Raw genomic sequence first — 13,550 nt, forward strand, 5'->3', positions numbered from 1 at the left:
TAGACATTTGACCAATGTGATTCTTATTTCTAGATAAATGTCTATACCAAAAGCTAGGCTTTTAGTATACACTCCAACATCCTTTACCAATGTGGAAACATTAGATGGTCTAGTTAATTAGAAGTACATGTAGCTAGGACGAAGTGCTCCAATTCATGTGCTAGTTAATTTTACAAGTCAACCAAGCAATGAAATAGGAAAAAGTGGTGGTGGTTCAATTATTCTTCTCCATCTTCACCTACTAGCATCAAAAGAACCCTAAAATTATCATCTAAGCATTAAAATATTACAATTATAAACAAGGTAGGCAAGATTTGACACAAAGCTAAGATTAATTTTAATTACCAAGCTAAGATTTGACACAAACATGAGGAGTGGACGGGGATAACAAAAATGTAGGCAAGAGATCACCAAGGACTAAAGAACTAAACTAGACATAAGCACATAAAGATGAATAAAAATGAAAAAAATTCTTCCATTATCTTCTCGTAAAGCTTTTCGTGAATGTGTTCATTTAGTTAGTGTTTTAGGTGTCTCTACTTTGATGTAGCAGTGCACAAGGGAAAGCAAGCATTCGGTGTCACTCTGAATACTGAATAAATAAATAAACTTAAATGATGCTGAATCACAGCTCCTAGATAATTTCTAGTTTTTTTTGGAGACGCAAAGAATACAGTTTAAGCACTCAGACAATTTCTAGTTCTTTTGAAGATATATATACGATAATCCTTAGCAAATGATCTTCTGTTAGGAGCTATTTTAGATTGTTAATGATGCCTATTTCTCTTCTGTGCAGTGTCTCATAGGATCGTCTCCATAAAGGAATATGTAGACACTTGAAATCTTTAGTGCTGATTGATGATGATGAAGTTAATTGTTTGGGAAGTGTAGCTGATGGAAAATAATAAGAGTTGTCAAACATCATTCTAAGAATCTTGGATGTGTGAACTAAGGAATAATAATAATGTATAGGGAGTAATAATATTAACAATCACTCACTGCCAAAATAACATCCCAATTTGCAATAGTATTGTTGATCTATTTTTAAAAATAGGCATACAAGAAAGATATAGAGGGCTTTCATGAATACCGTTTAAACTTCCTTGAGAAGTTTAATCATTTTTGTAAAATTTTAAAATTAATATATATGAAATGATTTAACTGCACAAAATTTTGGTTACAACTTTAGCACATAATATACGCCTAAATCTGCATCTAGTCATTTAAAGCTTATAGCTGAGTAAAGGGCAACCTACTCTTGGAGTCATGATCTCATCTTTCACAGGAAATACAACCTATGTGATTGCTAGTGTAGGATCTTTTACTTGTATCATAACGTGAAGGTTATATCTATGGCTTCTTTCTGTGCCTTTCTGGTTCTTGCAGTTTCAATCGTGACTGGAAAAAAATAGAAGCATTTGTTGGCTCAAAGACAGTTATCCAGGTAATTTAGATGACAATTTTGTGGGAGTAATGTAGTTGAATGTGTTGATCAATTATTAGATCTAAAAAAATGTATATGCTGCTAGTAAATTAATGTTAAGCTTGAAAATGTTACAATGCAGCATAGATAGCTTGAATACATTGTTGAGTGTGGATGTATTAAGTTCTATGTTGGGCCAAAAATGAGAACAAGAATCAGCACTTTAAAAAAATTAACATTATCTTCTACGAAATTAATGCTCACTCCTTCTACGAAATTAACATTATTTTCTATACTATGTACTCCTTCTGCGAAACCAAATGAACCGAGATGTTTCATGTCTATTATGTACTTTTGAATCAAATCAAAAACTAAAGCAACAAGAAGCAGAACAGTGCAGGTTTGAATGAAACACGTTCGTGGAAAGAACTGATATGAAGCACGTTCAAGAGGAAGGAGGGAAGAGTCACCTCGCTGGAAGGAAGGAAGAGACAAGGCGTTCGGTGCAGCGTTGGGGGAGTCTCGCCGGAGGAGGGAGGGAGGGCGCAGGAATGAGGGAGGAAGAATCGCGGAATCGAGTGCGCCGGGAGGAAGAAAGGGTCGGTGGAGTCCCGCCGGAGGAGGGACGCCGCAGGAATGAGCGAGGAGGAGGAAAAATTGCGTGCGTCGGGAGAAAGAAGAGGGTCGGGCAAATTTAGGGTTTAAAACGGATATTAGCGGCGAAATTTACATTTTCGTCGCAAACATTTATCATTTGCGGCGAAAAAACCAATTTTAGTCCCTAACTTTTTAGTTGCGAAATTTAAGATTTCGTCGCAAACATTTATCATTTGCGGCGAAAAAACAATTTTCGTCGCTAAGTTTTTAGCGGCGATTTAAATCGCCGTTAGAATCGTCGTAAACCTTTTTTTTTAAAAAAAAACAATTGGCGACGAACGGTACTTACTTTCGTTGCAAACATTTTAGCGGCGAATTTATTCGCCGCTAGTTTCGTCGCAAAATATTTTTTTTTAAAAATGGAAAAAAGTTTGTGTCGATACTATATTTAGTCGCAAATATCGTTATTTAGCTACGATATTATATTTCGTCGCTAATACTTCATCGCTATTTTCCTAAATTTTTGTAGTGAATGTCTCTGATTTATTTGATAGAACAGCTAAATTAAGTATAACAACTTTCTTAACAGTAATTGCTTGGTGTGCTTACTGTCACATAAACTATTTTATAAATTGAGTATTTTTTCATAGTCTTTGTGAGTAGATCATCTTTATGGATTGACTTTGATGAGTGGAATATGTTGGATGTGTGCAGTGATTATACATGTTAATAAGAGAATGAGCATTACTTGCCCATCTATATATATATATATATATATATAGAGAGAGAGAGAGAGAGAGAGAGAGAGAGAGAGAGAGGGTGTGAAGGTGAACATATCAAGTGGATCGTTCATAATTGAGATTCAATTTGTGGATACGGTAAGAAGGTTCCTCGTGTGTTCTTCTCGAAGACTGCAAACTCTCTTCTCCGAGATTACGGTAAGTGTTTAATATTAACAGATTTTATTTCTATATTTTTCATACTTAGAATAACTACACCGTCCAAGAACAAAATGAATTGATTTTGTAAAATTTTTAAAAAGATTCTTCAATTTCTTCCAGAAACATATGATTATTGAGGAACATTAAAAAAGCATTTTAAGAATTGATCTATTCTATTTTATTCGTTCCGTTTGAAGAAGGATTCTCAAGAATCAATCTTTTGTTTAGTTGTTGAATCTCTATTATCGATCAATGTGAGGATATTTTAAATCCTTTCTGATAGAATAAATATGATATATGGATTGATTAGAGGATCCTTCTCATCGGTGCAAGCATGTCTCAATTCTAGACTAATTTTTATGATACAAGATGCTAATGTCACAGTTTGTTATTTTTATTTTTTAAAAATTTGATTAAAAATGCTAAATCTGTGCCAATTTTGATGGCACAAACTAATTTAAAGATTAACTTAATAATTAAATACTTTGCTCACTTGGCAATATTATTAGAAAGACATGTCCAAAGCCTCCAGACATTGTGCGATGATAAACGGCCAGGCGGATAATTTGAGTTTATTCTCATGTTGGATATTTTTAAATGCTTGTAATGCTTAAACTACTGGTGATGCCTGATCGTTTTGCCCTGAACATCTGCACTTCCCAGGTTTACTCATTGTGATGAAAAATTTTCATGAGATTGAGTCGTCTGTTTTCAGAAATAATCATCAAAGGAGCTGAATATTTGAATTATATAAAACAAATAAAAAAAATGTCATGTCAAAAGATTTCAACGAAGAAATCTTAAACTAAAATTATAAAAGTTGATTGTACGTATAAGAGAATCTATACGTGAAATAAAGTAACTTTCATCACAGCAATCATTAATATTGCGTTTTTTTTCTCAAGAAATCTAAAAGTATTTATTGTCCCGGGACAATGCTACAAGGATAAGACATCTTTTTAGTTTTCTATACATCTAATTTAACGATCAAGTTTTAATTTCAATTAATTAATAAATAAATTTTTCTACCTAAGAATGTTGGATTGAGCTGATCGATTTTACGCTGCGAGTGTTTCATAATTTATTCCGGTGACAAGTTGAAAGTTTTCTTAAGACTAGACTGGTCGTCTCCTGATTAATCTACGTAAATTGAATATATTATATTAATTAAAAATAATAAAAAATAAAAGTAAAGAGTGTTTTTTTGAATGATGATTTCCTATATAGCTATTTTTTTTTTGCCATTTTCATATTCTAACAGAACATCTAAAAATTTTAAATGACTCAAACTAACTAAAAAAAATTTACAAAGAATTATCATAATATTATTTGATAGAGGTGAAAATCATCCTAATATTATTCACTAGAATTTATCATCCCAAACTAGATACTCATAATCCAACTGGATACAATCACTTCCATTATAAAATAGCACATGAAAAAACAAAATTAGTTCCCCTAAATTTTTTCATGATCGATAAAAAAATATTTTTTTGGTAAAAGTCACATAGGCGTTCCAAATTATATACATTGTTAAAGGGGTGTCCATTTAAAAAAACAGTTAAAAGATGAATCACTATTCATTAGATTTTTTTCTCGAGAATACATTTAAATTTAATATGGTGTAGCAACTATGATTAACTGCTAAAACATATAATCACTATAATATTGTTCTTTATTCCAAGTGATATTGTAATAAGTACGATTAACTGACGTATAATAGTTACCGTAATTATCAGTTATCTAAATAGTGGCTATAACTATTTTAAAATTATTTTTATAAAATTTAAATAATTTTAATTAAATTGATTATTCCATCTTGAGAAATTAAAAATGGAATCAAAATGCTTGAAAAGACTGTATGACCCCGTTTGGTAGAGGATTAGGATAAGATTACAAGTTAAATTCATATTTGATTGATTTTTAAAAAAGTCAATCATAACTTATTAAAATATTGAAGCGGTTGAAAAATTAATCTCACTTCAAACAAGGTATTAATAATCCCAAATTGAACAGTAAATTTTTTAATTAGATAACTAATTAAAAGAATGTTTTTATTCTTACTGTGATGCTTTCCTTACCTAAAAATTATTAATAGTCAGTATATTTTAATCATATAATTAATAATATAATTAATAATTCATATTTTTATCTTTAGCATAAAAATCATATCAAACAAAAATAATTTTATCATAATTTATTAAATATCCTCATTAAAAAGAGTATTATCATGCAAATTTATAATCTCTATGTAATCTTATCACATAATCAAACGCTATCTATGAGTGTTTACTATTAGACCGTAGTATGATATTATTATTATTATTATTGTTATTATTATTATTATTATTTTATAAAATGTCAAAAAATTTATTTTGGTAACTTGCCAGAGTAATTATCCAAATAAAATACTTTTGTGTATGAAAATGTAAATGGAAGGCGAGCGTTTGCCCACCATTCATATTTGGTCTGGCTGCGAGGCTATCAATAACGAAGCAGGTGAGAAAACGGGTGAAACGCACTGTTTTATCTTTTAATTCCGTGTTGCCAATGGACAGCTTTCCGACACACGGCCGTTCGGCCTTCCAGCGCTTGGTCACCTACTCATCTTCAACGCTACTGATGGCGAATTAGGGCGCAGAAGTGGAGGAGAAGAAGGTTTTCGGTCACTTCTGTTGGCTATCTGCTGTTTCCGTCCTGCATCAACTGCGCTTGCTTTGCGTGGAGGCGGGTCGAATCCCGCGGAGTCACGAGGTAGTTATCTGTCCAATCGTCCGATCCCTTTCCTAGCTCAACGATACAGTTCGGACTCCCCAGTGCAGGGTCGCCTCTGGAAGTGAAATAGAGAGGGATAGAGTCGCCTTGAGGATGGGAACCGAGGAAGCGAGTGTGGTCGGTGCGTTCTTTTTACCACTTACTTGATTTCTTCCATATTTTATTTTATTTTATTTTATTGGAGTTTTCATTGGTTTCACTGCGTTCGCTGGATGGATTTCTTTGCGTTCGACCTTGCTGGTGTTGTTGATTTTGTGTGGGGGATATTTTTTTTATACAGTGTTCACGGTTGTTTCGATCTGTGCTGATTTTTTTGAGATTCTCGTGGCTTCTCCTCTTAGTGCTTCTTCCAAGATCGTATTTTGTGGAGCTGATAACGATCTAGATGGAACTATCGAGTCTATGATGGTTTGAGTTGTTTGCTGAAGTAAAACTTCGGCAAATGATTAACGGCATGTTAAATGAAATTTAAAAGAAAAAAAATTAGGAGGGTGGTGTGTATTTGATTCCTGTTTCTATGGAAGTTGTTAGGAAATGAGATTTGAAGAGATTAGCTTGAAAATGTAACTATTTGGGATTGTGGGTGATGGTTCCGAGCTTCATAGTGGATCAAGAAGAAAGTTAAAACTTAGGAGGTTTCATGTCAGAACCGTAAGGTTCAGAATAAGCAATTCAGGTTGGAGTTGGGAAATTTTTACATGTTCATAGGAGACTGAGAATGTGCCCTATGGGTACTCTGATACTCAACTTAGTCATACTCCCCGAAAAAAATAAACTTAAGAAACTTCAATGTTCTTTTCCAATCTCATTTCTGGCGGGAGGGAATTTATGTAGGCATGAAGATGATTTGTGGCCAAACAAGTCCAATAATTTTCATCACTTTTTTCCATACAAGGCACCACTTTGATGTATGTTGAATCATTTGAAACTTGACATCTTCTGTTTAGTACTTGATTTATGTTTGCATGTGTTTAGGAAAACTCATCCTCATAATATCCTAGTCAGGTCTTCATGGTTGAAGTCAGGTTTCTTGGTTAAAGTTGGAATTCCGAATTTGAGATGGGGAGTTTTGAATAGGTGGTAAATCATCTTCACAGTTTGGTTCATTTTAAGTGTGTGTGAAGTTATACTTCGTCTTATTAGCCTAGGATGTTGGTATTTCAGCATGGTCCATTTAGGCTTGTGTGGAGTCGGAGCTTCATCTTACCATCCTGAGATGGTTCTCTTATTAGCATATCCCATTCAGGCTTGTGCGGGGTAGGAATTTTATCTTACCAATCTAGGATATTGCTCCTCTCAAATATGATCCATGTTAGGCTCACACGAAGTTAGAACTTCTTATCATCCTATGCCATTGCTCTTCCCAACACAGTACATGTTGGGCTCATGTGGAGTCAAAATTCTGTATTCCCAGCCTAGTATGTTCATCTGCCAGGAGCGTCCAGGTTGTGTTCATGTGGTGTTAAAACTCCATCTTATTGACCTTTGACATTGCTCTTCCTAGTGTAGTTCATGTTGGGTTTGAGAAGGGTTGAACCTTTATCTTATTGGCTTAGGATATTGCTTTTCCTATCATCTTTCATGTTTTTGGCTCTTGCAGAGTTTAACTTTGTCTAACCAACTTAGGATGTATTTTTTTCTCAATTTGGTTTATGTTGGGCTGGCCTAGTGGCAAAATTCTAACAATCGAGGATGTTTCTCTTCTTAACTTAGCCCATGTTGAACTCACATAGAGCCGAACTCTTACTGACTTAGGATGTTGCTCTTCTCTGTCAGGCTTTAGCCTTGTAAGGAAAGGCCATCTTCTGACTTAATCCTCATAAGAACAAGAGCTCAATTCTCAAAAGATACTGGGGTCACTTAGAATGCTTTGATCATTCCATCCCCATTTATCCACATATTTGTAGACCAGTATTGAACTTACAGAGGCTTTTTAACCTACATGGATGCACAGAGGGTTTGTTTGGATTTAAAGACATATTTGACTGCAATCATGGCAAGGAAATCTTACAGCAATAAAATATTTGAAAACTCGTATTGTTTCGTCTTCTCTGTTGTTTCTTGGATATGTCCTTTCCAAAGAAGGCCTTTTCTCTTGTGCCAATGATGAAGTGCAGATGGCTGTTGTTTTGGATCTCTAAAGTTGGAATTTTAAAGTTGAAAATTTAGGTTTGAGTCTAACTTCTGGGTTTACGGAACAGAATGGCATCAAGGATGGCTGCAACAGTGCCACAAGTCAACGCTCAAATAAGTGAACTTAGAAGCTTGAATGTGCTTATTCAACGCATTAGGGTGAATTGATGAGGGTGAAAGGTTTATATAGGTGCAATCTGTAGATTGTGCCGCTTTTCTAACATGCAAAAATTACTAAGATTTTGGATTGTCACATGGTTAATCATCTGACATGTGGCATCTCTTTGTTAACAACTTGTATCACGCTTCAGTATTTCGGGAAAATCAGTCTTGTAATCAAGGTTTAAAATCTCGACCTGTGCCAATGTTCCGCAGTACCTCAGGTGTGCCGGTGCCGATTTTGGTCAGCGAGCGGAACATATTTTTTTACCCGTGCCAGGCAACACGTCACGATATTTTAAACCTTGCCTGTAATATCCTTGTCTGTTTTAATGAAAATTTTCTAATTGGAATATCTTGGTCCGAGTCCGTGTTTTTCAGTTGGAATTCTTTATTGAAATGCTGACGTAGGTTGTAAACAATTTCTTATCAATATTCTCATTTTTATTTGAATAGTTTACAATGTGGGTCTTATTTAAAACTTATGTTTGCAAGACCTTCACAATCATGCTTGTGTAGTGGTTTGTTTGCTGTTAGCTGCATTCATACTCTTTGCATATTTCTCCATATGCTTTCTCACTTGCTGTTTAAGTAGAGGGACAGTTTTTTTTTTCTGCTAAAGAGTTGCAAAGAATTAATTGTATTGTATTTTTGGCTTGATAACCACGCTTCTAAATAAAAAAGATTTGTGAAAAAGGCCGTCTAAGTAATATATTCAATGACACTAGAAATGCACTTTGGGGTCATTGAAACTTGGAATTTTTATTCATCCTGAGTTATTCTAGAGTAGATCTTGAAGATATACACCCTCCCCTCCCCCATCTTTTTTCAATGCACTTTGATGGAAAGTACATCGCTCAAGTTTCAATTCAAAGCTTAGACCTTGTTCATTTTAGTTGTTATTTTGCAGTTCCAAGAAACTTCAGATTGCTGGAGGAGCTTGAGAGGGGGGAGAAGGGGATCGGTGATGGTACTGTCAGCTATGGAATGGACGATGCAGATGATACTTTCATGCGTTCTTGGACAGGGACTATTATTGGTCCTCCTAATGTATGCGTCTGATATTAGCAGTTTTGTTATACACATCTGAAAAACCAGTCTTCCTATGTTCTATATTTGTTAAAAGTGTCTTTTTTCCTTCTAATTCTCCTATAGAGCGTTCATGATGGCCGGATATATCAGTTGAAACTGTTCTGCGACATGGACTATCCTGACAAACCTCCGATGGTTCGGTTTCAGACACCGATAAATATGGCATGCGTAGACCAGGAAACTGGATTGGTACTCATTTATTTACACTAGTTAGCTGAAAATTGTAAAACCTCTTATCATTGGTATTGTTATCTGTCCATCCAGGTTGAACCAAACTTATTTCCAATGCTTACAAATTGGCAGAGGAAATTCACCATGGAAGACCTTTTAGTGAGCTTGAAGAAAGAGATGTCAGCTTCCTATAACCGGAAGCTTCACCAGCCGACTGCGCAAGGTATAATCATCAATAATTGCACACACTATTGTAACTTTCTTCCCATTTTGGCATAAGCATTCATAATGACAACGCTTTAGGCAATGACGATCGGAGGATGGAACAGAAGGACATAGTACTAAGATGTGTCATCCTTTGAGGAGGGCGGCATGTGAGTATCTGTTATCATGGAAGATGATGGTATCTGCTGAGGATCGAGGAACAACGAGAGAAGTAATAAAATTTTTATGTCATCTTTGTGATACATTTGTTCTTACAGAGTGTCTTGCAATCTGTATCCAAACTAGTGCCCTTCAGTTCCTGCTGGTGTAGGTGTGCCAGTCCATCTTAAATTTCATGGATATTTAACTGATGTTGTGAATTATAATTACAAAGAAGAGCATTATTGAGAAATGGTTCATAATTCAAATGCTTAGCTTAATTTTCATGCAGGCTTTTAGCTGATTAAGATGAACAAGACTGCATAATGGATCAATTGTTAATCCCAATTGCTTAACGGCATTAGCCACTTTCAACAAAAGCTTTAGGCATTTTTAATGTGTTCTTTTTGTAATATTTATATCTCTTACTTTCATCCTGTTAATTTAATGTATTCGGTAATAATAATTTTACATCTAATATTGTGGCCATAGATGGTAGAATATTCATGTCCAATGTTTTGTTTTTATTTAGTTTTTATATTTTTATTTTATTTTTTTTCAGACTTAGTACACAGGTCTTCCCTGCTCATAGATGAGCCACCTGGTTTACTCCGACTAGCCTCAATCTAACTAGGTCCATTCCTTTATGGGTAGGACACGAGGATAGATCTTCTGGATCATTTTTTGCGGTCTAAGAGATGATCCTTTTGTATATATTAGTAGAATAGATGGTCCTTACTCACAAAATAGATGAGGATTATTCATCCCTACCAATATATATAAAGGGATCATCCCCTATTATAAAAAATGGTCCCCCTATTATAAAAAATGGTCCAGAGAACCCGGTCCCGTACGACACAGCCACTAATGCAGCAGCTAAAACGGATTCACATTAGGCCAAGGTAGACTAGTTCAGTAGCTCAGTCACATTTACATACGGTTGTAAATAAATTGATATTTGATTAGGTTTTATACTATCAGGTAAATTAAAAAGTACTGATGAATCCTGACAAACAGTGAAACATCACGAATGATTCGAACATTATGGATGTATAAGATTGCTTGGCGTGAGTTTCAAACCTTTGTTATATGAGAGTCTATCTTCTCTCTTATCATTTCATCATGTCCTAAGAATGACGGTAAATTGTTCTTGAATAATATTCCCATAGACCATTTGTGAACCGTATTTGTCAAATAAGTTGTTTTACTAAATTTATAAATAAATAAAAATCTCTAAAAAAATAAATTTATAATATCACATTTATTAATAACTAACTTTACAAATATAAACTTTTAAAACAATCTTAATTAAAAGTTTGAACTAATATAATATTAATTTTAATGTTTATTGATTTGAGTTTATTAGATTAGATGTTCTATTCAAAAGATTTTATTATAAATTTTAAATAAAATAGTTAAAAAAATCTTTAATTATCTTATTCATTCTCTAAGTTATATATTTATAAATAATATTTATTTAAATTTAGGGAATAGATTTTATTTTTTAAAAAAGATAGATCCGCTATCTTAGCGACCCCTCTATTGCTGGCCCCACGGATATGAAGAGAGGTTCATGCAAGTACACAGGCCATAGACGCATGGCAGGGTAAATCTTAGGTCGTCAGTTCCTGAGAATCGACCCTTGATCATTACGTCAGAGATATCATGTGTCTATTGTTTGTGAAATAGAGAAACAAATACAGGTGTATTGACAAATGAATATCTAAATGATCCGGTGATAAGGATGGGGGGTCCTCGTGGGCAGGAGGTCAACGGCGCGTGGAGGTCAAAGGTCAAGAGATCCAACCTGGAGACCCGGCCGACCGGGGAGAAGCAGGGCGACCGACCGGACGTAGCAGGGCCGACCGACCTTGAATCCCCCGCCGAATGAAAGACAACCCGACTAGGGGTCGGGTTTCCGATGCTCAAAGGTAAAAAGGTTTCAAGGGGTAATCGGGATGTCCGTTCGGCCGGTGCACAAGGCAACACAGGCAGGAGCAGTCTAATCCGAGCATACGACCGAGGCAGAGTGATATGCCCGTCGAGCGACCTATCCGCTCGGCCCTGGAACAGACAGGAGCGCTAGAGGACAAAGGAGACAGAGGATAACATCATCCTCGAGACACCTGCCGCCGACAAGCAGCAAAGTTGGCGACCGAGCCGTACACAGGATCATACGGTGGAAGCTTCCACCGTCACATCCGGGATATGCTCGGACGATTGCAGAATGGCGCCTGAGGTACTTTACTGACACAGGCTCGTTAAGGTATGTTTGGGGAAGTGTGCATGCATCGGGAAGCGTACCCGCGCTTCCCCGGGGTCCTATATAAGGACCCCCAGACGTCGACAAAGGTATGCGCAAATCTTTACTGTAGCCACATTTCGCTGCCTCTCTCGTTGCCTGACTTGAGCGTCGGAGGGTCGTCGCCCGGAAACCCCTCCCGGCTCGGCTTCTTTGCAGGTTCGCCGGAGAGCTACACCACTAGTCGGAGACAGCAGAGCGTGCCACATCCCCAGCCTCCGTCGACTCAGCGCTCGGACAGGATCAAATTGGCGTCGTCTGAGGGAACGCACCTGAATCCGAGCCAAGAAGATGGAAGAAGCTGGACGTCAACTTCTGGTAACGCTCTCTCCCGAGGAACTCGAAGCACTCGTCCAAGCGCGAGCAGCAAAAATCGTGGAGCAACAGCAGAAAGCTCAGGCCGAGCGGGCAGCGCAGCAGGCGACATCAGCCTCGGGGGGCCGAGCGCCGCCCGAAGATAGGCAGGAGCAGCTCTCAATATGGGGGCAAAACAAGGGGTCGGCCGACACTCAGATGGGGGCGCCGCCCGCCCCGATACCCTTTCATCGGGCTCTTTTCCAGACGCCCTCGGAGGTAGCGCAAGCTAATCAAGACAGGGGATCTTCATCGGACGAAGCACCCGCCCGGGACGTCAGAAAACGAAAGGCGCCCCGAACGGACGCGTCACCCGAGCGAATCAACCGATAGTTTTCAGACGCCATTCTTTGCGATCTGCTGCCAAAGCATTATATGCCTCCTGCGATCGGGGAGTACAACGGGAGAACCGACCCCGCCGACCACCTGGGTAAGTTCGACAGCACTGCCACTTTGCATCAATACACAGATGGTGTGAAGTGCCGGGTGTTCCTCACCATGCTGTCGGGATCGACACATCGGTGGTTTCGGAGATTGCCGGACGGAGCCATCACAAGTTTCAAGGAATTCCGAACGGCGTTCCTCCATCATTTTGCAAGCAGCAGGCGCTACCAGAAGACAAGCGTCAACCTGTTTGCCATTAAGCAAGGCGCGAGGGAGCCGCTTCGAGCGTACATTCAGCGCTTCAATCAGGTTGTCATGGACATTCCAACGGTCACCTCGGAAACAATGATGAACGCGTTCACGCAAGGGCTCGTGGACGGTGACTTCTTCCGCTCGCTCATCCGGAAGTCGCCTCGGGATTACGACCACATGCTGCACAAGGCCAACGAATACATCAATGTAGAGGAAGCCCAGGCGGCTAGAAGGAAAGAAGCCCTGAGTGACCAACCAGCTTCAGCCGAGCGGAAGCAGCCCATCAGTCACCAGCCACCTAGAGGATCGCGAGCCGAAGCCGCCCGTCCTCATCAGCACACTCGGTCGCACGCTGTCCAGCAAGTCGCGGATGATCGGTGATAACCATGATTTTACTGCATTATTTTGATTCATATATGCATGGTTTGATGTTGATTTCATAGGTTAAAATCATGGTTATATCACATTTTGTGCATTGTGTGTATTTTTGGACTTAATTACAAATTACTTTATTTTTATATTATTTGATGCTAATATTTTATTCTTATTTTGTAGGCATCAAGGGATCTTGAATTTGGATCTATTTGGATCGAAATTGGGCTCA

At 37.5% G+C, this 13,550-nt stretch overlaps 1 protein-coding gene across 1 annotated transcript; it reads left to right on the forward strand.

Moving 5' to 3' along the window:
• Nucleotides 1-5,456: 5,456 nt before the first annotated feature.
• LOC122016637 (ubiquitin-conjugating enzyme E2 variant 1D-like) lies at nt 5,457-9,907 on the forward strand. The gene is made up of 6 exons (XM_042574011.1): nt 5,457-5,715; nt 5,784-5,857; nt 8,939-9,078; nt 9,184-9,309; nt 9,385-9,514; nt 9,595-9,907. The coding sequence occupies exons 2-6, from the start codon at nt 5,830-5,832 to the stop codon at nt 9,651-9,653; spliced, it is 483 nt and encodes a 160-aa protein (XP_042429945.1). The 5' UTR covers nt 5,457-5,715; nt 5,784-5,829; the 3' UTR covers nt 9,654-9,907.
• The last annotated feature ends 3,643 nt before the right edge of the window (nt 9,908-13,550 follow it).

Source organism: Zingiber officinale, chromosome 8B (genome assembly GCF_018446385.1).
Source record: "Zingiber officinale cultivar Zhangliang chromosome 8B, Zo_v1.1, whole genome shotgun sequence".
Lineage (NCBI taxonomy): Eukaryota > Viridiplantae > Streptophyta > Magnoliopsida > Zingiberales > Zingiberaceae > Zingiber > Zingiber officinale.

Bases quoted from the DNA above. Each gene is read 5' to 3' on its own strand.
- LOC122016637 (XM_042574011.1), top strand. From the start codon at position 5,830: ATGGGAACCGAGGAAGCGAGTGTGGTCG. The intron at 9,079-9,183 runs GTATGCGTCTGA...ATTCTCCTATAG, and splicing joins CTATTATTGGTCCTCCTAAT to AGCGTTCATGATGGCCGGAT. The intron at 9,515-9,594 runs GTATAATCATCA...ACAACGCTTTAG, and splicing joins TCACCAGCCGACTGCGCAAG to GCAATGACGATCGGAGGATG.